Raw genomic sequence first — 27,982 nt, 5'->3', positions numbered from 1 at the left:
TCTACTGTTAGCTCTACTCTAACCTGCTCCTCTCTACTGTTAGCTATACTCTAACCTGCTCCTCTCTACTGTTAGCTATACTCTAACCTGCTCCTCTCTGCTGTTAGCTATACTCTAACCTGCTCATCTTTGCTGTTAGCTCTACTCTAACCTGCTCCTCTCTGCTGTTAGCTCTACTCTAACCTGCTCCTCTCTGCTGTTAGCTATACTCTAACCTGCTCCTCTCTGCTGTTAGCTATACTCTAACCTGCTCCTCTCTGCTGTTAGCTATACTCTAACCTGCTCCTCTCTGCTGTTAGCTATACTCTAACCTGCTCCTCTCTACTGTTAGCTATACTCTAACCTGCTCCTCTCTGCTGTTAGCTCTACTCTAACCTGCTCCTCTCTACTGTTAGCTATACTCTAACCTGCTCCTCTCTGTTGTTAGCTATACTCTAACCTGCTCCTCTCTACTGTTAGCTATACTCTAACCTGCTCCTCTCTGCTGTTAGCTCTACTCTAACCTGCTCCTCTCTACTGTTAGCTCTACTCTAACCTGCTCCTCTTTACTGTTAGCTCTACTCTAACCTGCTCCTCTCTACTGTTAGCTATACTCTAACCTGCTCCTCTCTGCTGTTAGCTATACTCTAACCTGCTCCTCTCTACTGTTAGCTCTACTCTAACCTGCTCCTCTCTGCTGTTAGCTATACTCTAACCTGCTCCTCTCTACTGTTAGCTATACTCTAACCTGCTCCTCTCTGCTGTTAGCTCTACTCTAACCTGCTCCTCTCTGCTGTTAGCTATACTCTAACCTGCTCCTCTCTACTGTTAGCTATACTCTAACCTGCTCCTCTCTGCTGTTAGCTCTACTCTAACCTGCTCCTCTCTACTGTTAGCTCTACTCTAACCTGCTCCTCTCTACTGTTAGCTATACTCTAACCTGCTCCTCTCTGCTGTTAGCTCTACTCTAACCTGCTCCTCTCTGCTGTTAGCTCTACTCTAACCTGCTCCTCTCTGCTGTTAGCTCTACTCTAACCTGCTCCTCTCTACTGTTAGCTCTACTCTAACCTGCTCCTCTCTGCTGTTAGCTATACTCTAACCTGCTCCTCTCTACTGTTAGCTCTACTCTTCCTGCTCCTCTCTGCTGTTAGCTATACTCTAACCTGCTCCTCTCTACTGTTAGCTATACTCTAACCTGCTCCTCTCTGCTGTTAGCTATACTCTAACCTGCTCCTCTTTACTGTTAGCTCTACTCTAACCTGCTCCTCTCTGCTTTTAGCTCTACTCTAACCTGCTCCTCTCTACTGTTAGCTATACTCTAACCTGCTCCTCTCTACTGTTAGCTATACTCTAACCTGCTCCTCTCTACTGTTAGCTATACTCTAACCTGCTATACTCTAACCTGCTCCTCTCTACTGTTAGCTATACTCTAACCTGCTCCTCTCTACTGTTAGCTATACTCTAACCTGCTATACTCTAACCTGCTCCTCTCTACTGTTAGCTATACTCTAACCTGCTATACTCTAACCTGCTCCTCTCTACTGTTAGCTATACTCTAACCTGCTCCTCTCTGCTGTTAGCTCTACTCTAACCTGCTCCTCTCTGCTGTTAGCTCTACTCTCATCCATATCAAATAATTGCCCTTCCCAACACCCCTCTTCAAGTTACCATGTTAATTCCTCTCACCTGACTAGAATGACTTCATCAGTGTTATGGTGATGCTTGCAGCAGAGCAGACAGGTGTGTGTGTGTGTGTGTGTGTGTGTGTGTGTGTGTGTGTGTGTGTGTGTGTGTGTGTGTGTGTGTGTGTGTGTGTGTGTGTGTGTGTGTGTGTGTGTGTGTGTGTGTGTGTGTGTGTGTGTGTGTCTGTGTGTGCCATCTTTGAAACATATCTTTGTTTTAATGATTGTCAATCCTCTTCAGAATGTCAAAAATGCCATCTGTCTCTCTCGGTGTTTCTATTTTAGTTTTTCCACTGAGGTGTGTGGACCTGTGGAGGGTGGGGGGGGGGGGGCGGGTCACCTAGATTCTGTGACCCCTCTGCTCCTCACCTGGAGCCTCCTCCCCCCTCTCCCCCTGTCACTCACACACAGGATTACCCCCCCTGACCCAGCGCTGTCAATCATTCATTAATTAAGCTCTGACATCATCAAAGCGCTTTTGGCAGAGCAGAGGAATGCAGACAGGCCACAGATGGACATGGGCACCATCACAAGAATTTCCAGTATAGGGAAGACTGTGTGTGTGTGTGTTTCCACCCCTGCTCATACTGTTTGTCTTGGATGTTGGAAACCAGGCATAATATACAGAAACCAGGCATAATATTATCACTTCATAATGCAGTCTCTTTGGGCTCTATATGTTACTCCTTCTTTGCTATAATTTGGTGTTTTCTGGCTTGACTGTCAGGTGTCTTTTGTTCTGGGGCAGTACGTCTTGGCTGTATGGTGGGGCTCTGGTTGGTGGGTTTGGGCTGTGTTTTGGCACTGTTCCCCGACTCTCTCTAGGAGTACTAAACAGCTTCTCCCTATAGGAGTACTAAACACTTTCTCCCTATAGGAGTACTAAACACTTTCTCCCTATAGGAGTACTAAACACTTTCTCTCTAAAGGAGTACTAAACACTTTCTCTCTATAGGAGTACTAAACACTTTCTCTCTAAAGGAGTACTAAACACCTTCTCCCTATAGGAGTACTAAACACTTTCTCTCTATAGGAGTACTAAACACCTTCTCTCTATAGGAGTACTAAACACCTTCTCTCTATAGGAGTACTAAACACCTTCTCTCTATAGGAGTACTAAACACTTTCTCTCTATAGGAGTACTAAACACCTTCTCTCTATAGGAGTACTAAACACCTTCTCTCTATAGGAGTACTAAACACCTTCTCTCTATAGGAGTACTAAACACTTTCTCTCTATAGGAGTACTAAACACCTTCTCTCTATAGGAGTACTAAACACTTTCTCTCTATAGGAGTACTAAACACCTTCTCTCTATAGGAGTACTAAACACCTTCTCTCTATAGGAGTACTAAACACCTTCTACCTATAGGAGTACTAAACAGCTTCTCTCTATAGGAGTACTAAACACCTTCTCCCTATAGGAGTACTAAACACTTTCTCCCTATAGGAGTACTAAACACTTTCTCTCTATAGGAGTACTAAACACTTTCTCTCTAAAGGAGTACTAAACACTTTCTCTCTATAGGAGTACTAAACACCTTCTCCCTATAGGAGTACTAAACACCTTCTCTCTATAGGAGTACTAAACACTTTCTCTCTATAATAGTACTAAACACCTTCTCTCTATAGGAGTACTAAACACCTTCTCTCTATAGGAGTACTAAACACCTTCTCTCTATAGGAGTACTAAACAGCTTCTCTCTATAGGAGTACTAAACACTTTCTCTCTATAGGAGTACTAAACACCTTCTCTCTATAGGAGTACTAAACACCTTCTCCCTATAGGAGTACTAAACACCTTCTCTCTATAGGAGTACTAAACACTTTCTCTCTATAGGAGTACTAAACACCTTCTCCCTATAGGAGTACTAAACACCTTCTCTCTATAGGAGTACTAAACACTTTCTCCCTATAGGAGTACTAATCACTTTCTCTCTATAGGAGTACTAAACACTTTCTCTCTATAGGAGTACTAAACACCTTCTCTCTATAGGAGTACTAAACACCTTCTCTCTATAGGAGTACTAAACACCTTCTCCCTATAGGAGTACTAAACACCTTCTCTCTATAGGAGTACTAAACACCTTCTCTCTATAGGAGTACTAAACACTTTCTCCCTATAGGAGTACTAATCACTTTCTCTCTATAGGAGTACTAAACACTTTCTCTCTATAGGAGTACTAAACACCTTCTCTCTATAGGAGTACTAAACACCTTCTCTCTATAGGAGTACTAAACACCTTCTCCCTATAGGAGTACTAAACACCTTCTACCTATAGGAGTACTAAACACCTTCTCTCTATAGGAGTACTAAACACTTTCTCTCTATAGGAGTACTAAACACCTTCTCCCTATAGGAGTACTAAACACCTTCTCTCTATAGGAGTACTAAACACTTTCTCCCTATAGGAGTACTAATCACTTTCTCTCTATAGGAGTACTAAACACTTTCTCTCTATAGGAGTACTAAACACCTTCTCTCTATAGGAGTACTAAACACCTTCTCCCTATAGGAGTACTAAACACCTTCTCCCTATAGGAGTACTAAACACCTTCTCTCTATAGGAGTACTAAACACTTTCTCTCTATAGGAGTACTAAACACCTTCTCCCTATAGGAGTACTAAACACTTTCTCCCTATAGGAGTACTAAACACCTTCTCTCTATAGGAGGAAACGTTGGCCTCTCTTCATGATGTTGCCACAGCAACAGGCATGTTACTACAGTTCCCTTCCCACTGGAGCCCAGGGGTCTGATAAACTGTGGTGGGATGTCTCTGACACACATACAAGCAGACAGGAAGTGAGTCAGGGATAAACGTGTGAGAGAATAGAAAAGGAGAAAGACAACAGGAATGACTGAGTGATTGAATAAGTTGGTCAGGAAGTGTAGGAGAAAGAGAGAGAGGGAGCGGGAAGAGGACAGAAGAGTGATACCCCTCCCTTGGGATTGTGCAAGGCCAACAGTGGAAACTCCTAGTAACAATGAGGTTTATTTATCTTAGATAGCACCAATGCTGAAAAAGGCCCTAGATCAATGGACGAGAGGAGAGAAAGAGAGATTGGAGAGGGCATAGAAAGAAGCAGGTTAAGAGGGATGAGAGAATAGAGAAAAGCATGCTGGGACATAAGGAAAAGCGAGAGACTGAGAAAAAGGGAAACACCAAAGCAGGGAGAAACTTTATTCTATAGTCTTAGGGTGTTTTGTGAGGGTGGGCAAGACTTTGAGGGTAACACTCTACCCCTCCGTCCACCACCCCTCCCCATGGCCCCCCTTGGCCGGCAAGGCTCGTTCTGGTGCCAAGAATGTGCCGGCATTTCTGGGTGGCAGCCATATTGGAATCCTGTCTGACAGGTCCATTGTGCCCCTGTCAGATGGCCCCTGTGATTGGGCAGTTGTGTCCAATCAAGTTTGGCGGCTGTGTTCCGATGGTCTGTGCTGGTGAGCAGACTCTCCTGTCCTGTTGGGCTGCTAGTGTCTGTAAACTCTCCACTGTTTTGTTTACTACCACAACGTGAGGGGTTTTAATTACCAACAGAAATATAATAAGTATTTTCTACGGTCATAGACACATGCCCAATATTTTAGCTAAAAATGCAATGATAATGTGTCATTTCAACAACATATGAGGCATGGAACTCCATGACAATTCCTTACATGCACTGTTTTTATCAAGAGTCTCAGTATCTTTCTCTCTCTCTCTGTCTCTCTGTTTCTCTCTCTGTGTTCTTCTCTCTCGCCCCCCCCCTCTCTCTCTCTCTCTCTCTCTGTCTCTCTCTCTCTCTGTCTCTCTCTCTCTCTCTCTGTCTCTCTCTCTCTCTCTGTCTCTCTCTGTCTCTCTCTCTCTCTCTCTCTCTCTCTCTCTCTCTCTCTCTCTCTCTCTCTCTCTCTCTCTCTCTCTCTCTGTCTCTGTCTCTGTCTCTCTCTGTCTCTCTCTCTCTCTCACACAGACCAAGTCACGGAACATCCTACGGATCGGGCTGCACTCCCTCGGCTCCGCCCTGTGGGATGATGACCTGTGTTGCCGTGAAAACCCAAGCCACGGCCACGCCCTCACCACCTTCCTTTACGGCCTCCGGGCCATGCTGAGGTCATCGCTCTCTGTTGCCGTGGTTACCGTGCCCTCACACCTCATCCAGGTATGAGTATGTGCCGTGCACTAAGACTGTCACAAAGGGCACATAGGCGTGTCACATGCACCCCAGCATTTTCAATTCATGTTCATCGCCTTTCACATGTAACATTGTTCTATGGATTATCAGTAGTGTTGTTAACAGGAATCAACACCCTGGAGCGCAGTGTCACCAGGGTTAGACTACAGTATATGTATGGTCAACACCCTGGAGCACAGTGTCACCAGGGTTAGACTACAGTATGTGTCTGGTCAACACCCTGGAGCACAGTGTCACCAGGGTTAGACTACAGTATGTGTATAGGTCAACACCCTGGAGCACAGTGTCACCAGGGTTAGACTACAGTATGTGTATGGTCAACACCCTGGAGCACAGTGTCACCAGGGTTAGACTACAGTATGTGTATAGGTCAACACCCTGGAGCACAGTGTCACCAGGGTTAGACTACAGTATATGTATGGTCAACACCCTGGAGCACAGTGTCACCAGGGTTAGACTACAGTATGTGTATAGGTCAACACCCTGGAGCACAGTGTCACCAGGGTTAGACTACAGTATGTGTCTGGTCAACACCCTGGAGCACAGTGTCACCAGGGTTAGACTACAGTATGTGTATAGGTCAACACCCTGGAGCACAGTGTCACCAGGGTTAGACTACAGTATGTGTATGGTCAACACCCTGGAGCGCAGTGTCACCAGGGTGGAGCACAGTGTCACCAGGGTTAGACTACAGTATGTGTATAGGTCAACACCCTGGAGCGCAGTGTCACCAGGGTTAGACTACAGTATGTGTATAGGTCAACACCCTGGAGCGCAGTGTCACCAGGGTGGAGCACAGTGTCACCAGGGTTAGACTACAGTATGTGTATAGGTCAACACCCTGGAGCGCAGTGTCACCAGGGTTAGACTACAGTATGTGTATGGTCAACACCCTGGAGCACAGTGTCACCAGGGTTAGACTACAGTATATGTATGGTCAACACCCTGGAGCACAGTGTCACCAGGGTTAGACTACAGTATATGTGTGGTCAACACCCTGGAGCACAGTGTCACCAGGGTTAGACTACAGTATGTGTATGGTCAACACCCTGGAGCACAGTGTCACCAGGGTTAGACTACAGTATATGTATGGTCAACACCCTGGAGCACAGTGTCACCAGGGTGGAGCGCAGTGTCACCAGGGTTAGACTACAGTATGTGGTCATATGAAGCCAGTGGGTCTCACTGTTTCAGAATTGAAAGAGGGGTCCACTTTGCTGTCTGTGTGTGTGTGCGTGTGTGTGTGTGTGTGTGTGTGTGTGTGTGTGTGTGTGTGTGTGTATGCACACGTCCATCCGTTTGTGTGTACACGTCCGTCCGTCCGCCCGTGTGTGTGTGTTGGGCCTACTGAAGGCTGCTCTGCTCTGCCCTGTCCTCAGTTGGCTGCTACATTGCCCCCTTTTGTTTTGACTGGTTCCTCTCTAGGTTTCTTCCTAGGTTTTGGCCTTTCTAGGGAGTTTTTCCTAGCCACCGTGCTTCTACACCTGCATTGCTTGCTGTTTGGAGTTTTAGGCTGGGTTTCTGTACAGCACTTTGAGATATAAGCTGATGTACGAAGGGCTATATAAATAAATTTGATTTGATTTTGATTTGGGCCTCTTGACATTATGGGCAATGCCACCCAGTCTCTCAATGGGACAAGGCTCTATGTTGGCTTAGCCACCCAGTCTCTCAATGGGACAAGGCTCTATGTTGGCTTAGTCACCCAGTCTCTCAATGGGACAAGGCACTATGTTGGCTTAGCCACCCAGTCTCTCAATGGGACAAGGCTCGATGTTGGACTCTTATTCTGGGAGTCCTCAGCCATTCATCCATTAGACAAGCAGGGATGGCATGTGGCTTAGGCTCTAATGGACTGTTCAGTGCATTCAGAGGACTGTTTCACTGTTAGTCTACACCTGTTGTTTACGAAGCATGTGACATATACACATTTGATTTGAACCTCTTTGTTGGTTGTTGTTGTTGCAGTAATTACATGCATCTATACATATTCTGTGTGTTCTATTAGATTTATTAGGATCTCCATTAGCCGATGCCGATGGCTACAGCTATTCTTATATGGGGTCCGACACACAACGAAAAGACAAGAATTTACAATTGACATATATTTAAAACATTAACATGTAGTGTGTGTGTTCATCTGTCAGTTACACATGTCAGTACATACACACAACCAGTAGGTCACATGTCAGTACATACACACAACAAGTAGGTCACATGTCAGTACATACACACAACCAGTAGGTCACATGTCAGTACATACACACAACCAGTAGGTCACATGTCAGTACATACACACAACCAGTAGGTCACATGTCAGTACATACACACAACCAGTAGGTCACATGTCAGTACATACACACAACCAGTAGGTCACATGTCAGTACATACACACAACCAGTAGGTCACATGTCAGTACATACACACAACCAGTAGGTCACATGTCAGTACATACACACAACCAGTAGGTCACATGGGGGAGGGGCGTCGCCCCGTGAGGTGTTGCTTTATTTGTTTTTTGAAACCAGGTTTGCGGTTCACTTGCTCTATATGAGATAGGAGGTCCATGCACTCATGGCTCTGTATAATACTGTATATGAGATAGGAGGTCCATGCACTCATGGCTCTGTATAATACTGTATATGAGATAGGAGATCCATGCACTCATCGCTCTGTATAATACTGTATATGAGATAGGAGGTCCATGCACTCATGGCTCTGTATAATACTGTATATGAGATAGGAGGTCCATGCACTCATGGCTCTGTATAATACTGTATATGAGATAGGAGATCCATGCACTCATCGCTCTGTATAATACTGTATATGAGATAGGAGGTCCATGCACTCATGGCTCTGTATAATACTGTATATGAGATAGGAGGTCCATGCACTCATGGCTCTGTATAATACTGTATATGAGATAGGAGATCCATTCACTCATGGCTCTGTATAATACTGTATATGAGATAGGAGGTCCATGCACTCATGGCTCTGTATAATACTGTACGTGTCTTTGAATTTGTTCTGGACTTGGGGACTGTGAAAAGACCCCTGCTTGCATGTCTAGTGGGGTAAATGTGTGTCAGTGCTGTGTGTAAATTGACTATTCAAATCATTTGGAACGTATAACACATTGTTTCTTATAAAAACAAGAAGTGATGCATTCAGTCTTTCCTCAACTCTTAGCCAAGACAGACTGTCAAGCACAGTATTAATATTAGATCTCTGATTAGAATGAAGAGCAAGACGTGATGCTCTGTTCTGGACCAGCTGCAGCTTAACTAGGTCCTTCTTTGCAGTACTTGACCACATGACTGGACAATAATCAACACATAACAATAATTTTTTCACCTCTCCCACATTTCAAACTTACAATGCTCATCTTTTATTATTCGTTTTTTTATACAATTGCTCTCTGTTCGTTGTTGGCATTTCCTGCCTAAGTTTGGCTACTTTATTCGTGTGTGTGTGTGTGTGTGTGTGTGTGTGTGTGTGTGTGTGTGTGTGTGTGTGTGTGTGTGTGTGTGTTCGTCCTTACTCTGGACCCTCAGTGTGGAGTAGATGGGGACATATGGCAGACGGTGGCTCTCTCCCAGAAACTCAGCCACAGAAACACACTCACTAGAACAGACATCCAGACCAGACCGATCTGATGTAGGGCTGGGCGAAATGGCCTAAAAATCATATCTTGATTTTTTTTTTAAATCTAATTTATGGATGATTTCATGATATACAGTATATATTTGTAACGTTTTCTCTAAATAAGCGTTGTTGCACAATTTCAGGTCAAATACACTGCATTTCAAACAGTCAGCAATAATCTAATGAATTCAGGGCTTATAAAATGATATCTAGGCTAAAAATAAGCCTTCCGCATCCTTAAGACCCAATAATAATTTACATTTTTGATTAATATAGTTGAACCTTTATTGTATGCTATAGCTTGGAACATAAATGCATGGGACTCTAGATGACATCATAATGAGGTTTTGTTTCCAACAATTCGTCTGTTTTCCTAAAGAAGTTAAATCCCCTATGTGTTTTGTTTCCTTGCCACAATACTAACAAGAATCACGATACTGGTATGTTCCCGGGCCCTACCCTGTACCCCCTAACCCTGTCCTGAGAGGTAGTATGGACAACGATGCCTTCTCTGATGGGAGTGACCACTGACTGTCCCTCTCTGGCCTGAATACTAAACCCTTCATATCTGATTCTCTACCCCCCTCCACCCTATAACAACCACGTGATGTTGGAGGTATAGCAACACGTGATGTTGGAGGTATAGCAACACGTGATGTTGGAGGTATAGCAACACGTGATGTTGGAGGTATAGCAACACGTGATGTTGGAGGTATAGCAACACGTGATGTTGGAGGTATAGCAACACGTGATGTTGGAGGTATAGCAACACGTGATGTTGGAGGTATAGCAACACGTGATGTTGGCGGTATAGCAACACGTGATGTTGGAGGTATAGCAACACGTGATGTTGGAGGTATAGCAACACGTGATGTTGGAGGTATAGCAACACGTGATGTTGGAGGTATAGCAACACGTGATGTTGGAGGTATCGCAACACGTGATGTTGGAGGTATAGCAACACGTGATGTTGGAGGTATAGCAACACGTGATGTTGGAGGTATAGCAACACGTGATGTTGGAGGTATAGCAACACGTGATGTTGGAGGTATAGCAACACGTGATGTTGGAGGTATAGCAACACGTGATGTTGGAGGTATAGCAACACGTGATGTTGGAGGTATAGCAACACGTGATGTTGGAGGTATAGCAACACGTGATGTTGGAGGTATCGCAACACGTGATGTTGGAGGTATAGCAACACGTGACTGTGATAGAGGAAGCTTTATTTAGCTAGTTGGTTAGTCTGGTCTCTCTCAGCCACAGACAGTCTAGACTGGCAGCAGTGGGGCTAGCTGGGCTATCCATTATTAAACACCCACACCCAGGGAGGAAGAGTGATGCACAGAAAGCCTCCTCACACCGCCCAGTGCCACAGTCCACTTGAAACTTTAATCAGGACCTCGGTCCCCTTGCTCATCACACACACCCATCATTCAGAGCCCCACTAGTTTTGATCCCTACCTTTTTAGCTAAAAATAATAATATATATTATTTTTTGAGGGATGCATGCTTTGCATGTAATATTGACATTAATACGTGTCACACATCAGTTTGGAAACGATGTACATTTAAAAAAATATATATATATTGAGTTAATAAAGCCACATACAAACTTGGTCTCTTTTTAGTTTTCTTGAGTAAGGAAGCTCCAAAATGCAGGTGTTTCAGCCTATCTCAGTGCTTTCTGTGGTGGAGGGGCAGCCAGCGGAAAATACAGAACATAGGGGTTGGTAATGTTCTCTATTTGCGCCGTGAATGGCTCAGTGTTCTGTCACTCATGGGGACACTACGTCACCGCCAAATCTAAGGGTAGAGCTCGAAATTCAAGCCCCTTGGGTGCTGCCTTAGTTACATTAGTAGTGCCCATCCAAGAAGATTCAAGATCATTGGCCACAGATAAAATTATGTCAAATCACATACAGTTGAAGTCGGAAATGTACATACACTTAGGTTGGAGTCATTAAAACTCGTTTTTCAACCACCACAAATTTCTTGTTAACAAACTATAGTTTTGGCAAGTCGGTTAAGACATCTACTTTGTGCATGACACAAGTACTTTTTCCAACAATTGTTTACAGACAGATTATTTCACTTATAATTCACTGTATCACAATTCCAGTGGGTCAGAAGTTTACATACACTAAGTTGACTGTGCCTTTAAACATCTTGTAAAAATGATGTCATGGCTTTAGAAGCTTCTTATTGACATTGTTTGAGTCAATTGGAGGTGTACCTGTGGATGTATTTCAAGGCCTAACTTCAAACACAGTGCCTCTTCGCTTGACATCATGGGAAAATCAAAAAATATCAGCCAAGTCCTCAAAAAATAAATTGTAGACCTCCACAAGTCGGGTTCATCCTTGGGAGCAATTTCCAAACGCCTGAAGGTACCACGTTCATCTGTACAAACAATAGTACGCAAGTATAAACACCACGGGTCCACGCAGCCGTCGTACTGCTGAGGAAGGAGACTCGTTCTATCCCCTAGAGATGAATGTACTTTGGTGCGAAAAGTGCAAATCAATCCCAGATCAACAGCAAAGGACCTTGTCAAGATGCTGGAGGAAACGTATACAAAAGTATCTATATCCACAGTAAAACAAGTCCTATATTGACATAACCTGAAAGGCCGCTCAGCAAGAAAGAAGAAAAATGGCAGACTACGGTTTGCAACTGCACATGGGGACAAAGATCGTATGTTTTGGAGAAATGTCCTCTGGTCTGATGAAACAAAAACTTCACAAAATAGATGGCATCATGAGGTAGGAAAAGAATGTGGATATATTGAAGCAACATCTCAAGACATCAGTCAGGAAGTTAAAAGCTTGGTCGCAAATGGGTCTTCCAAATGGACAATGACCCCAAGCATACTTCCAAAGTTGTGGCAAAATGGTTTAAGGACAACAAAGTCAAGGTATTGGAGTGGCCATCACAAAGCCCTGATCTCAATCCTATAGAACATTTGTGGGCAGAACAGAAAAAATCGTGTGCGAGCAAGGAAGCCTACAAACCTGACTCAGTTACACCAGCTCTGTCAGGAGGAATGGACCAAAATTCACCCAACTTATTGTGGGAAGCTTGTGGAAGGCTACCCGAAATGTTTGACCCAAGTTTAACAATTTAAAGGCAATGCTACCAAATGCTAATTGAGCGTATGTTAACTTCTGACCCACTGGGAATCTGATGAAAGAAATAAAAGCTGAAATAAATCATTCTCTCTACTATTTTTCTGACATTTCACATTCTTATAAGGTTGCCATGGACCCAAAAATATTTTGAGTCTGTGGCCAGGAATTTCCCCAGACCTTAATCCCATTGAGAATTTGTGGTCAGTCCTCAAGAGGCGGGTGGACAAACAAAAACCCCAAAAATTCTGGCAAACTCCAAGCATTTATTATGCAAGGATGGGCTGCCATCAGTCAGGATGTGGCCCAGAAGTTAATTGACAGCATGCCAGGGTAGATTGCAGAGGTCTTGAAAAAGGAGAGTCAACACTGCAAATATTGACTCTTTGCATCAACTTCATGTAATTGTCAATAAAAGCCTTTGAAACTTATGAAATGCTTGTAATTATACTTCAGTATTCCATAGTAACATCTAACAAAAATATCTAAAGACACCGAAGCAGCAAACCTTGTGGAATTTAATATTTGTGTCATTCTCAAAACCTTTGTCCACGACTGCATATAGGGGAAAGGATAACTGCATTGAAGCGGCAAGACGTCGGCATTTGGTTTATTGATTGTGATATGTTGTCTGATGACCTACAGGTAACTGCCAAAATCAGGGAAACACTTGAGTAAATGAGGCATACATAGTATATTGAAAGCAGGTGCTTCCACACACATGTGGTTCTTGAGTTAATTAAGCAATTAACATCCCATCATGCTTAGGGTCATATATAAAAATTCCCAGTTGCCCGTTTTGTTTGGCTACCATGGCTAGAAGAAGAGATCTCAGTGACTTTGAAAGAGAGGTCTCTATAAGGAGCATAGGGGGTTTAAAGGGTGTGTGCATCAGTCACCAGATCTCAACCTAATTGAACGCTTATGGGAGATTCTGGAGCGGCGCCTGAGACTGTATTTTCCATCACCAAAACACCAAATTATGAAATTGACCGTGAAAGAATGTTGTCACATCCCTCCAATAGACTTCCAGACACTTGTAGAATCTATGCCATGGCTCCTTGAAGCTGTTCTGGTGGCTCTTGGTGGCCCAACGCCCTATTAAGTTGGTGTTTCCTTTATTTTGGCAGTTACCCGTATGTGAAGGAGAAGCCGACGCGGTGGATCAGACAGTGAGGGGACAGACAAATCATATTAAAGGTTATTTGTCACGTGCGCCGAATACAACAGGTGTAGTAGACCTTACAGTGAAATGCTTACTTACAGGCTCTAACCAATGGTGCGAAAAAAAAGGTGTGTGTGTGTAGGTAAGTAAAGAAATAAAACAACAGTAAAAAGACATTTGAAAAAAGAGTAGCAAGGCTACATACTGTTAGTCAGGCTTATTGAGGTAGTATGTACATGTAGGTATCGTTAAAGTGACTGTGCATGTATGATGAACAGAGAGTAGCAGAATTGTAAAAAGAGGGGTTGGCGGGTGGTGGGACACAATGCAGATAGTCCAAGTAACCATTTGGTTACCTGTTCAGGAGATTTATGGCTTGGGGGTAAAAACTGTTGAGAAGCCTTTTTGTCCTAGACTTGGCACTCCGATACAGCTTGCCATGCGGTAGGAGAGAGAACAGTCTGATGGGTGGCTGGGGTCTTTGACAATTTTTAGGGCCTTCCTCTGACACCGCCTGGTGTAGAGGTCTTGGATGGCAGGGAGCTTTGCCGTACACACTACCCTCTGAAGTGCCTTGCGGTCAGAGGCCGAGCAATTGCCGCACCAGGCAGTGATGCAACCGATGTTGCAGCTGTAGAACCTTTTGAGGATCTCAGGACCCATGCCAAATCTTTTTAGTTTCCTGAGGGGGAATAGGCTTTGTTGTGCCCTCTTCACGACAATCTTGGTGTGTTTGGACCAATCTAGTTTGTTGTTGATGTGGACACCAAGGAATTTGAAGCTCTCGACCTGCCCCACTACAGCCCCATCGATGAGAATGTGGGCGTGCTCGGTGCTCCTTTTCCTGTAGTCCACAATCATCTCCTTAGTCTTGGTTACGTTGAGGTATAGGTTGTTATTCTGGTACCACCCGGCCAGGTCTCTGACCTCCTCCCTATAGACTGTCTCGTCATTGTCGGTGATCCGGCCTACCACTGTTGTGTAGTCAGCAAACTTAATGAAGGTGTTGGAGTCTTGCCTGGCCATGCAGTCGTGGGTGAACAGGGAGTACAGGAGGGGACTGAGCACGCGCCCCTGGGGAGCTCCAGTGTTGAGGATCAGTGTGGCAGATGTGTTGCTACCTACCCTCACCACCTGTCAGGAAGTCCAGGATCCAGTTGCAGAGGGAGGTGTTTAGTCCCAGGATCCTTAGCTTGGTGATGAGCTTTGAGGGTACTATGGTGTTGAACACTGAGCTGTTGTCAATGAACAACATTCTCACATAGGTGTTCCTTTTGTCCAGGTATGAAAGGGCACTGTGGAGTGCAATAGAGATTGCATCATCTGTGGATCTGTTTGGGCTGTATGCAAATTGGAGTGGGTCTAGGGTTTCTGGGATAATGGTGTTATGTGAGCCATTACCATCCTTTCAAAGCACTCCATGGCTATGGACGCTATGGAACAGCTGATGCTCTCATGCATGCCTCAGTGTTGCTTGCCTCGAAGCGAGCATAGAAGTGATTTAGCTCGTCTGGTAGGCTCGTATCACTGGGCAGCTCTTGGCTGTGCTTCCCTTTGTAGTCTGTAATAGTTTGCAAGCCCTGCCACATCCGAGCAGCGTCTGAGCCGGTGTAGTATGATTCAATCTTAGCCCTGTATTGACTCTTTGCCTGTTTGATGGTTCATCTCAGGGCATAGTGGGATTTCTTGTAAGCTTCCGGGTTAGAGTCCCGCACCTTGAAAGCGGCAGCTGTACCCTTTAGCTCAGTGCGAATGTTGCCTGTAATCCATGGCTTCTGGTTGGGGTATGTACGTACAGTCACTGTGGGGACGACGTCCTCAATGCACTTATTGTTAAAGCCAGTGACTAATGTGGTGTATTCCTCAATGTCATCGAAAGAATCCCGGAACATGTTCCAGTCTGTGACAGCAAAACAGTCCTGTAGTTTAGCATCTGCTTCATCTGACCATTTTTTTATTGACCGAGTCACTGGTGCTTCCTGCTTTAATTTTTACTTGTAAGCAGCAATGAGGAGGATAGAGTTGTGTTCGGATTTACCAAATGGAGGGCGAGGGAGAGCTTTGTACGTGTCGTTGTGTGTGGAGTACAGGTGATCTAGAATTTTTTTCCCTCTGGTTGCACATTTAACATGTTGATAGAGCTTTGTAGAACTGATTTAAGTTTCCCTGCATTAAAGTCTCCGGCCACTAGGAGCGCCGCCTCTGGGTGAGTGGTTTCTTTCCTGTTTTCTTATTTCCTTATACAGCTGACTGAGTGCGGTCTTAGTGCCAGCATCAGTCTGTGGTGGTAAATAAACAGCCACGAAAAGTATAGCTGAAAAGTATAGCTGAAAAGTATAGCTGATAATTATAGACAGGATGTTCATTTAGTTGGCCATCCTAAAATCACAGACCACACACACACTATTGGTGGCCCACCCCTCTAAACAGTACAATTAAAATGTGTGCTAAGTAATTTCGCTCACCCGGGGTTTAATTTCTGTGTGTGACTGACCTCAGCCGCTAAGTGCTCTGAGGCATGACTGGGGGGACATGCATACTTTAATAGTATAACACAAGTGTAAAGGATGGAGAACAAGAAAGGAAGATAAGACAGGAAGGCATGAAAACTGCATCAGGCAGGTGGCAGGCAGCCAACACTGAGAGGAGGACCTTAATGATTTAAGAGGCTGAGGAGATGAATAATAGAAAACTCCCACCATCCCTGCGTCCCTCTCTTCCTCTCTTACTGCGTCCCTCTCTCCCTCTCTTCCTGTTTTCCTCTCTCCCTGCGTCCCTCTTCCTCTCTTGCTGTGTTCCTCTCTCCCTCTCTCCCTGCGTCCCTCTCTTCCTCTCTTGCTGTGTTCCTCTCTCCCTCTCTTCCTGTTTTTCTCTCTCCCTGCGTCCCTCTCTCCCTGCGTCCCTCTCTCCCTGCGTCCCTCTCTTCCTCTCTTGCTGTGTTCCTCTCTCCCTCTCTTCCTGTTTTCCTCTCTCCCTGCGTCCCTCTCTCCCTGCGTCCCTCTCTTCCTCTCTTGCTGTGTTCCTCTCTCCCTCTCTTCCTGTTTTTCTCTCTCCCTGCGTCCCTCTCTCCCTGCGTCCCTCTCTTCCTCTCTTGCTGTGTTTCTCTCTCCCTCTCTTCCTGTTTTCCTCTCTCCCTGCGTCCCTCTCTCCCTGCGTCCCTCTCTCCCTCTCTCCCTCTCTCCCTGCGTCCCTCTCTCCCTGCGTCCCTCTCTTCCTCTTTCCCTCTCTTCCTGCGTCCCTCTCTTCCTGCGTCCCTCTCTCCCTGCGTCTCTCTCTCCCTCTCTCCCTGACATCCCCCTCTCCCTGCGTCCCTCTCTCCCTCTCTCCCTGCGTCCCTCTCCCTCTCTCCATGCGTCCCTCTCTCCCTGCGTCCCTCTCCCTCTCTCCCTGCGTCCCTCTCTCCCTCTTCCTCTTTCCTTCTCTCCCTGCGTCCCTCTCTCCCTGCGTCCCTCTCTCCCTGTGTCCCTCTCTCCCTGCGTCCCTCTCTCTCTGCGTCCCTCTCTCTCTGCGTCCCTCTCTCCCTGCGTCCCTCTCTCCCTGCGTCCCTCTCTCCCTGCGTCCCTCTCTCCCTGCGTCCCTCTCTCCCTGCGTCCCTCTCTCCCTGCGTCCCTCTCTCCCTGCGTCCCTCTCTCCCTCTCTCCCTGCGTCCCTCTCTCCCTCTCTCCCTGCGTCCCTCTCTCCCTCTCTCCCTGTGTCCCTCTCTCCCAACCCCCCTCCCTCCCTCCCTCCCTCTATCACCCTGCATTCCTCTCTCTCCCTCTTCCTTGTTCTCTGCTGTCACAACAGAGGGAGATCTGACCAGCAGGGGGAGCCCTCCTCGAGCGATCCTCTCCCCTTCACTCCTTCAACTGTGTGTTTGTGTTCTTGTGTGCATGTTGCGTGTGTGTTTGTCTTTGTGCATGAGTGTACATATATACATCTCTCTACTTGTGTGTTATGTGGTACAAAGATATTATGCAGCATCTCCTCCTTGCTGCTCCTAATGTTTACCTTTAACCCCCAAGCCATTCTACATCTGACCTCAACAACTGCCCCCCCCACACCATTCTACAACTGACCTCAACAACTGCCCCCCCACACCATTCTACATCTGACCTCAACAACTGCCCCCCCCCACACCATTCTACAACTGACCTCAACAACTGCCCCCCCACACCATTCTACATCTGACCTCAACAACTGCCCCCCACACCATTCTACATCTGACCTCAACAACTGCCCCCCACACCATTCTACATCTGACCTCAACAACTGCCCCCCACACCATTCTACAACTGCCCCCCCCACACCATTCTACAACTGCCCCCACACCATTCTACATCTGACCTCAACAACTGCCCCCCCACACCATTCTACATCTGACCTCAACAACTGCCCCCCACACCATTCTCCACTTCCCCCCCCCACACCATTCTACAACTGCCCCCCACACCATTCTACATCTGACCTCAACAACTGCCCCCCTCACACCTTTCTCCATGTAACCTCAACAACTGCCCCCCCCACACCTTTCTCCATGTAACCTCAACAACTGCCCCCCCCACACCTTTCTCCATGTAACCTCAACAACTGCCCCCCTCACACCTTTCTCCATGTAACCTCAACAACTGCCCCCCCAACACCTTTCTCCATGTAACCTCAACAACTGCCCCCCCCACACCTTTCTCCATGTAACCTCAACAACTGCCCCCCCCCCCCCTAATTTAATTTCAGCGCTGACGTCAGGAGGTTTTCAATTACCTGTGATCACTCATCTTTCTCTCTCCCTTTTTGTCTCTTTCCCTCACCCTCACTCTCCATCTCTCTTTCTTCTCTCCATCTCTCTCTCTCCTACAGAACAGAGCTCTGATGGGCAATATAACCAGGTTGTGTGACACGGCCATCGCTCTAGAGTCCTTCAGAGGCTCAGAGAGAGAGACCAACCCCCTGTACAAAGATTACCACGGTAACCTCCCCCACACACACAAGGTGTGTGTGTGTGTGTGTGTGTGTGTGTGTGTGTGTGTGTGAGAGAGAGATTGTGGAGGCTGGTCGGCTAGGCAGGCAGGCCCCTCACAGGGCAGCCCAGGCTGTCAGGGCCTGTTAGTGGGCTGCTGCTCAATCAGACGTGCTCCTCACTAGACAGGCCGGGGGGGATTCAGCTGCCACGCCGCACTCTCCCCCTCACCCCCCAGCAGAGCTCCTCTCTCCTGCCCTCCCTCCACACACATACAACCCCAGTCCCATATACCCCTGAGGCCTGGTGTAGAGCGGAGTGGACCAATGCTGGGGAATCCATATTCTTCACCATCACTCTCTCCATCTTTTTCTCTGTCCACTCCTCTCTCCATAGATGGTTTAGTCTGCTCTGACATGGAGGATGACAGTCTGAGAGGGGGAATAGGAAGGATATATATATATATATAAGCATCTCCCTCTCTCATACACACATTCCCTCTCTCCATCACTCCCTCACTCTCTCTCTCTCTCCCTCCCTCTCTCATACACACGTTCCCTCTCTCCATCACTCCCTCACTCTCTCTCTCCCACACATAAAGGTCAGTTTAAGAGATGGAGGTATTTTTAGTCATGCCTCTCTTTCTCTCTTGCTCTTTTCCTCTGGTTTATTCCTCTCCTCCTTTCCTCTGGTTTATTCCCCATCTCCTCTCCTCCTTTCCTCTGGTTTATTCCCCCTCTCCTCTGGTTTATTCCCCCTCTCCTCTGGTTTATTCTCCCTCTCCTCTCCCCCTCTCCTCTGGTTTATTCTCCCTCTCCTCTCCCCCTCTCCTCTGGTTTATTCTCCCTCTCCTCTCCCCCTCTCCTCTGGTTTATTCCCCCTCTCCTCTCCCCCTTTCCTCTGGTTTATTCCCCCTCTCCTCTCCCCCTTTCCTCTGGTTTATTCCTCTCCCCCTTTCCTCTGGTTTATTCCTCTCCCCCTCTCCTCTGGTTTATTCCCCCTCTCCTCTGGTTTATTCCTCTCCCCCTCTCCTCTGGTTTATTCCCCCTTTCCTCTGGTTTATTCTCCCTCTCCTCTCCCCCTCTCCTCTGGTTTATTCCCCCTCTCCTCTCCCCCTTTCCTCTGGTTTATTCCCCCTCTCCTCTCCCCCTTCCCTCTGGTTTATTCCTCTCCCCCTTTCCTCTAGTTTATTCTCCCTCTCCTCTCCCCCGTTCCTCTGGTTTATTCCTCTCCCCTTTCCTCTAGTTTATTCTCCCTCTCCTCTCCCCCTTTCCTCTGGTTTATTCCCCCTCTCCTCTGGTTTATTCTCCCTCTCCTCTCCCCCTTTCCTCTGGTTTATTCCCCCTCTCCTCTGGTTTATTCTCCCTCTCTTCTCCCCCTTTCCTCTGGTTTATTCCCCTTCTCCTCTCCTCTGGTTTATTCCCCTTCTCCTCTCCTCTGGTTTATTCCTCATTTCCTTTGGTTTATTCCTCCTTTCCTCTCAGCCTGGTTAGTCAGCCCTAGTTGAGACAGATGAAGAGTGATTAAATGGCATCTTTTAGTTTCTCCTCTAACACGTTGTTTTATGTACATGCTGACATGTCCCACATCCCTAACCTGTCCCACGTCCCTAACCTGTCCCACGTCCCTAACCTGTCCCACGTCCCGAACCTGTCCCACGTCCCTAACTTGTCCCACGTCCCTAACTTGTCCCACGTCCCTAACTTGTCCCACGTCCCTAACCTGTCCCACGTCCCTAACCTGTCCCACGTCCCTAACCTGTCCCACGTCCCTAACCTGTCCCACGTCCCTAACCTGTCCCACGTCCCTAACCTGTCCCACTGACCGCTATTGTTTTGCTTTGTGTTCACCCACCACACAATGATACGGTTTAATATAATACACAGCTGAGGGTTGAATCGCTCTGTTAGAAAGATGTTGATCTGATATTTAACTATACTGGCACTATTTGACCTATATCAAAATATACATCCTCTGTTTAAGAATTTGCAAATGTGTGTTCATTGTGTGTTTTGTGTGTGTGCGTTTTGTAGCAGCAGTTCAGGGCTGCTCAAAGCATGCTGGGATGCCTGTCACAGCGAATCAGGCGATAGGAAATCACCCAAGTGCACGGAGGAGAGAACTCACCATCCCCCTCTCTTTCTCCATCTATTCCCCTCTCTCTCTTTCTCTCTTCTCTATCTTTTGTACCATCCCTGCCTCTGCTCTCCAGTTTTATGAAATGTCACTTTACGGAGGGAGGGATAATTTCTTAAGGTCTCTTCCTATGAAAAGTGAACCTATTTATTCCTCTCACCCACCACCCCTCCCATCTACAACATATTATGTATAGCAAGCCCTACAACACACACACACACACACACACACACACACACACACACACACACACACACACAGTCATTCCAGCCTGCCGGTCTTCCTTCCTGAAATAAGAACTCAATTAGTTTGTCCCCTGGAATAGAAGTCCCTGTTTATCTTGTTCTGCCTCATTACTTGAGTATAATCACAACATTTTGCCTGAGTGCTTCAAGTGCTGAATCTTGCAGCTCCTGATTGGAAGGGAGGATAGAGTGAGGGAAGGAGACAGGGAAACATGGAGGGCGAAGGAACCTGTCTCCTGAGCTCCCTCCTAATAGGAGGTCTATGAGGGCCTGGCAAGGAAGGTGGTGAATGCCTTCCAGGTATAACCTGTTCACAATCCACTTTGTTTCCACATCAGTGCAGAGAAAGGAAAAGAGACAATTGAGGAAGCCACTTTGACTATTGAGATGCACCCATGGATGATGTGTACTTTGTCCTTTATCCAAATTGGTTTCCCTCTGTCCTCTTCTCTCCCAGGTCTGCTAGATGTACGTCAGCTGCCCTATCTGAACTGCCTGGTGTGTGATCTGCCCGACAACAAGGACCTGGCCTTCAAACTCAAGAGGAAGCAGTTCACCATTGAGGTAGGCCTCTGCCACCACAACAACCCGCTCGAGCCTGTGGTTACGTAATCTAGCAAACAAACACGTGTCATATCCTGTTATCTTTTCACACACTTTCTCTCATACTCTTTCACTCGCTGTCTTTCACACACGCTGTCTTTCAAATATACACATTCAGGCACATACTCATACACGCAGAGAAAAAGCACATTATCTCAACAGCCAAATCATATTATCATTTTAATGAAAGCGTTAACTTATTACAGATCTCCATTGAGAACAGAAGTAATGATTTATTTAAAACCTTCTGCATTTAATTTCTTCTGCGTTCTTCCTGTCCACAGCATGGCTCACAGTAAGTGCTGATGGTTATTTTGAATTGTCTCTGGCGTTAGCCTCGCTTCACTAGTCTCTGTTAAAACTTCTTGAGTGTAGGGGGCAGTATTTTGATGTTTGGATGAAAAACGTACCCAAATGAAACGGCCTATTTCTCAGGCTCAGAATCTAGAATATGCATATAATTGACAGATTAGGATAGAAAATACTCTAAAGTTTCCAAAACTGTCAGAATATTGTCTGTGAGTATAACAGAACTGATGTTGCAGGCGAAAACCTGAGGAAAATCAAACCAGGAAGTGGCCTCTATTTTGAAAGCGCCATGTTCCATAGCCTGCCTTCGCTCCATTTAAAGGAATATCAACCTGATTCCTTTCCCTATGGCTTCCCCATGGTGTGGACAGTCTTAAGACATAGTTTCAGGCTTTTATTTTGAAAAATTAGCGAGAAAGATCACATCGCGGCTGGGTGCCAGCAGCGTTTTGTATGCGCAACAGCTTGGAGTATCCATTTTCTCTCTCTCTCTCTCTCTCTCTCTCTCTCTGAAGAAGCTGCATTCCTGGTTGATATATTATCGATTATATATTGTAAAATAACCTGAGGATTGATTATAAAAAACGTTTAACATGTTTCTCCGAACATTACGGATACTATTTGGAATTTTCATCTGCGATGTCGTGACCGCTCGAGCCTGTTGATTTCTGAACATAACGCACCAACCAAATGGAGGTATTTTGGATATAAAAATAATCTTTATGGATTATGGAACAAAAGGAACATTTATTGTGTAACTGGGAGTCTCGTGAGTGCAAACATCCGAAGATCATCAAAGGTAAGCGATTTAATTTATTGCTTTTCTGACTTTCGTGACCTATCTACTTGGCTGCTAGCTGTTTGTAATATTTTGTCTACTGAGAGAGGTGTTCTTACATAAACGCTTGGTATGCTTTCGCCGAAAAGCTTTATTGAAATCTGACACGCCAGGTGGATTAACAACAAGCTAAGCTCTGTTTTGCTATATTGCACTTGTGATTTCATGAAAATTAAATATTTTTAGTGCTTTAATTTGAATTTGGAGCTCTGCAATTCAGCGGTGGTTGACGAAAATGATCCCGCTAACAGGATGGGTGCATCAAGAAGTGTGAACTTTCTCCAGCTGTCGGTTGGCAATGAGAAAGGTGAAACTATAGATACACCAGTGTTGTCACACCTACTGCCGAGCAACTTCAAAGGTACCAGAGAAGAAACAGCTCATGAACAGGAGATGAGGAAAGACTATTGTGTTCTGGAGTACTTTAGTTGCTATGGACTTTTATCACGCCCCTATATGACACCTACTTCCTGTTATTGTTGAGTACTTTAGTTACTATGGGCCTTTATCACGCCCCTATGACACCTACTTCCTGTTATTGTTGAGTACTTTAGTTACTATGGACCTTCATCACGCCCCTATGACACCTACTTCCTGTTATTGTTGAGTACTTTAGCTACTATGGACCTTTATCACGCCCCTATGACACCTACTTCCTGTTATTGTTGAGTACTTTAGTTACTATGGACTTTTATCACGCCTCTATGACACCTACTTCCTGTTATTGTTGAGTACTTTAGTTACTATGGGCCTTTATCACGCCCCTATGACACCTACTTCCTGTTATTGTTGAGTACTTTAGTTACTATGGACCTTTATCACGCCCCTATGACACCTACTTCCTGTTATTGTTGAGTACTTTAGTTAATATGGACTTTTATCACGCCCCTATGACACCTACTTCCTGTTATTGTTGAGTACTTTAGCTACTATGGACCTTTATCACGCCCCTATGACACCTACTTCCTGTTATTGTTGAGTACTTTAGTTACTATGGACTTTTATCACGCCCCTATGACACCTACTTCCTGTTATTGTTGAGTACTTTAGTTACTATGGGCCATTATCACGCCCCTATGACACCTACTTCCTGTTATTGTTGAGTACTTTAGTTACTATGGACTTTTATCACGCCCCTATGACACCTACTTCCTGTTATTGTTGAGTACTTTAGTTACTATGGACCTTTATCACGCCCCTATGACACCTACTTCCTGTTATTGTTGAGTACTTTAGTTACTATGGGCCTTTATCACGCCCCTATGACACCTACTTCCTGTTATTGTTGAGTACTTTAGTTACTATGGACCTTTATCACGCCCCTATGACACCTACTTCCTGTTATTGTTGAGTACTTTAGTTACTATGGACTTTTATCACGCCCCTATGACACCTACTTCCTGTTATTGTTGAGTACTTTAGTTACTATGGGCCTTTATCACGCCCCTATGACACCTACTTCCTGTTATTGTTGAGTACTTTAGTTACTATGGACTTTTATCACGCCCCTATGACACCTACTTCCTGTTATTGTTGAGTACTTTAGTTACTATGGGCCTTTATCACGCCCCTATGACACCTACTTCCTGTTATTGTTGAGTACTTTAGTTACTATGGGCCTTTATCACGCCCCTATGACACCTACTTCCTGTTATTGTTGAGTACTTTAGTTACTATGGGCCTTTATCACGCCCCTATGACACCTACTTCCTGTTATTGTTGAGAACTTTTGTTACTATAGTATGGAATGTGTGGATAGTGCAGTGTATATGTCTGTACATCTGATGAGATAATTATGTCAGGGTCTGGCAGGTGTTAAGTTAAATCTTGGGACTGTCAAGCACTGCGATGGCTCTGTTTCCGCATTGGTACACACCCCCGTCACTAGACTGACTGACCTAGTACAGAATCTGTCATTTTCACTCTCTATTGTAGATATTCAGTGTGATATTCACTGAGTTCTCCTGACATTAAAGGTTTGACTATGCTAATTCAACTCTTCCCTGACCCTCTGGCTTCTCTATCCAGCCCCTCCATTAAGGCCCTCTGTGTCCGTCTCCTCCCTCGCTTTTCTCCCTCCTCAGACTCCCCCAATCCAAGTACTCAAGTGCAGCTGCCCTCCCCTCTTGCCCTTGCCTTTATCCGTCTCGCACACACACACACACACACACACACACACACACACACACACACACACACACACGCACACGCACAAACAGACACACATACACACACACACAAATTCACTCTCCTTCACTGTAATCCATCTCTGTGGCTCTTCTCTCCAGATGAAGGGCCTCTCCTCTGTCAAACTCATCATTGTCCCTCATTACTGTATCATTATCTTATTATTAACTTATCATACTCTGGCCTTGTAGTAGTTAATCAGGGAGTTATACTTACCCTTTATCATCCCTCTACTCTTTATCACCCTCTATCCTCCCTCTCTCTCACCCCCTCTTCCTCCTTTCTCTCCTCCCTTTCCTCCTCTCCTCTTCTCCCTCTGAAAAGCTGTCTCCGGTGTAGATTTATAAGGTCCATAAAAGTCAAGGTGGTTATTCTGAACGGCCTTTTAATTCCCCCCCTTAGTGGATCTGTATGTCTGCTGGGCTCCTCCCTGAGCCTCGGTGGGACTGGGTGATGTTGTACTGCTGCATACTGTCTGTGAGGGACAGGCTTTGTGTGGGGTTGTCTTGGGAATGACAGGCAGCACTCTTAATAAAAGTAAGACATGGAGTAGAAAAGAGAGGGAGAGGAAAGAGGTCAAGTCAAACTGGCTACAACACATGTTGACATAAGCGAGCACACGATATGAAATGCCAATCAAATTCCCTGGTGGTGATCTGTATTGTGTGTGTGTGTGTGTGTGTGGAGTGAATTTCCAGAGTATCTCTCATGACGTCACCAGTCGCCATCAAACCAATCAAACATTTATTTAACCTTTATTTAAATAGGCAAGTCAGTTAAGAACAAATTCTTATTTACAATGACGGCCTACACCGGCCAAACTCGTACGACACTGGGACAATTGTGCGCCGCCCTATGGGACTCCCAATCACAGCCGGTTGTGATGCAGCCTGGATCTCACATGCCAATCAGCAGTTGTTTCCCATTGTTACATAATGCTCTGCACTCTCTCAATGTTGTGATTGGCGCTTGGCATTCTGGGTAATGCATGGTGGGGGTGCGGCGGCCATTTCTGCTGAGTCACTGCCTCACCCCAGGTGTGTGCATGTCTGTGTTTACCTTTGCGTTCCGTCTGCGTGTCTCGGCGTGGCTGTGACCCGTTGGACAACTGTCCCAGAGGGATGTTGATTGGCATGTGAGATAGCGATGAGATTCCCTCCCAGCCCTGTGTGACGTCCCACACCAAGCCAACTAATCACTCCAGGACACGTCCGCCCCGGGCGGCAGCTCAGCCTCTTTCTCTACCTCTACCTGCATCTCTGGCTCTCTCTCCCTCTGTCACTCTCCTTCAACTATTCATCTGTCTATCTCCCTAGTGGTGTCTCTCCTTCTCCACCTTCAACTATTCATCTGTCTATCTCTCTAGTGGTGTCTCTCCTTCTCTACCTTCAACTATTCATCTGTCGATCTCTCTCTAGTGGTGTCTCTCCTTCTCCACCTTCAACTATTCATCTGTCTATCTCTCTCTAGTGGTGTCTCCTTCTCCACCTTCAACTATTCATCTGTCTCTCTCTAGTGGTGTCTCTCCTTCTCCACCTTCAACTATTAATCTGTCTATCTCTCTCTAGTGGTGTCTCTCCTTCTCTACCTTCAACTAATCATCTGTATCTCTCTAATGGTGTCTCTCCTTCTCCACCTTCAACTATCCATCTGTCTCTCTCTCTAGTGGTGTCTCTCCTTCTCCACCTTCAACTATTCATCTGTCTATCTCTCTAGTGGTGTCTCTCCTTCTCCACCTTCAACTATTCATCTGTCGATCTCTCTAGTGGTGTCTCTCCTTCTCCACCTTCAACTATTCATCTGTCTCTCTCTAGTGGTGTCTCTCCTTCTCCACCTTCAACTATTAATCTGTCGATCTCTCTAGTGGTGTCTCTCCTTCTCTACCTTCAACTATTCATCTGTCGATCTCTCTCTAGTGGTGTCTCTCCTTCTCCACCTTCAACTATTCATCTGTCTCTCTCTCTAGTGGTGTCTCTCCTTCTCCAACTTCAACTATTCATATGTCTCTCTCTCTAGTGGTGTCTCTCCTTATCCACCTTCAACTATTCATATGTCTCTCTCTCTAGTGGTGTCTCTCCTTCTCTACCTTCAACTATTCATCTGTCTCTCTCTCTAGTGGTGTCTCTCCTTCTCTACCTTCAACTATTCATCTGTCTCTCTCTAGTGGTGTCTCTCCTTCTCTACCTTCAACTATTTATCTGTCTATCTCTAGTGGTGTCTCTCCTTCATCACCTTCAACTATTCATCTGTCTCTCTCTAGTGGTGTCTCTCCTTCTCCACCTTCAACTATTCATCTGTCTCTCTCTCTAGTGGTGTCTCTCCTTCTCCACCTTCAACTATCCATCTGTCTCTCTCTCTAGTGGTGTCTCTCCTTCTCCACCTTCAACTATCCATCTGTCTCTCTCTCTAGTGGTGTCTCTCCTTCTCCACCTTCAACTATTCATCTGTCTCTCTCTAGTGGTGTCTCTCCTTCTCCAACTTAAACTATTCACCTGTCTCTCTCTAGTGGTGTCTCTCCTTCTCCACCTTCAACTATTCATCTGTCTCTCTCTAGTGGTGTCTCTCCTTCTCCACCTTCAACTATTCATCTGTCTATCTCTCTAGTGGTGTCTCTCCTTCTCCACCTTCAACTATTCATCTGTCTCTCTCTAGTGGTGTCTCTCCTTCTCCACCTTCAACTATTCATCTGTCTCTCTCTAGTGGTGTCTCTCCTTCTCTACCTTCAACTATTCATCTGTCTATCTCTCTAGTGGTCTCTCCTTCTCCACCTTCAACTATTCATCTGTCTCTCTCTAGTGGTGTCTCTCCTTCTCCACCTTCAACTATTCATCTGTCTCGCTCTAGTGGTGTCTCTCCTTCTCCACCTTCAACTATTCATCTGTCTCTCTCTAGTGGTGTCTCCTTCTCTACCTTCAACTATTCATCTGTGTGTCTCTAGTGGTGTCTCTCCACTTT

At 45.8% G+C, this 27,982-nt stretch overlaps 1 protein-coding gene across 1 annotated transcript in view; it reads left to right on the top strand.

Annotated features, from left to right (window-relative positions):
- Positions 1 to 27,982, top strand: part of LOC110506941 (elongator complex protein 4) — a 104,998-nt gene that overhangs the window by 19,314 nt on the left and 57,702 nt on the right. Inside the window, exons 7-9 of the mRNA XM_036963418.1 lie at positions 5,614 to 5,802; positions 18,610 to 18,718; positions 21,548 to 21,654. Of these exons, the coding sequence (XP_036819313.1) occupies positions 5,614 to 5,802; positions 18,610 to 18,718; positions 21,548 to 21,654 (405 nt within the window). The remainder of the gene's footprint in view (positions 1 to 5,613; positions 5,803 to 18,609; positions 18,719 to 21,547; positions 21,655 to 27,982) is intronic.

Source organism: Oncorhynchus mykiss, chromosome 26 (genome assembly GCF_013265735.2).
Source record: "Oncorhynchus mykiss isolate Arlee chromosome 26, USDA_OmykA_1.1, whole genome shotgun sequence".
NCBI lineage: Eukaryota > Metazoa > Chordata > Actinopteri > Salmoniformes > Salmonidae > Oncorhynchus > Oncorhynchus mykiss.
This window is presented reverse-complemented; position numbering and strand designations above follow the sequence as displayed.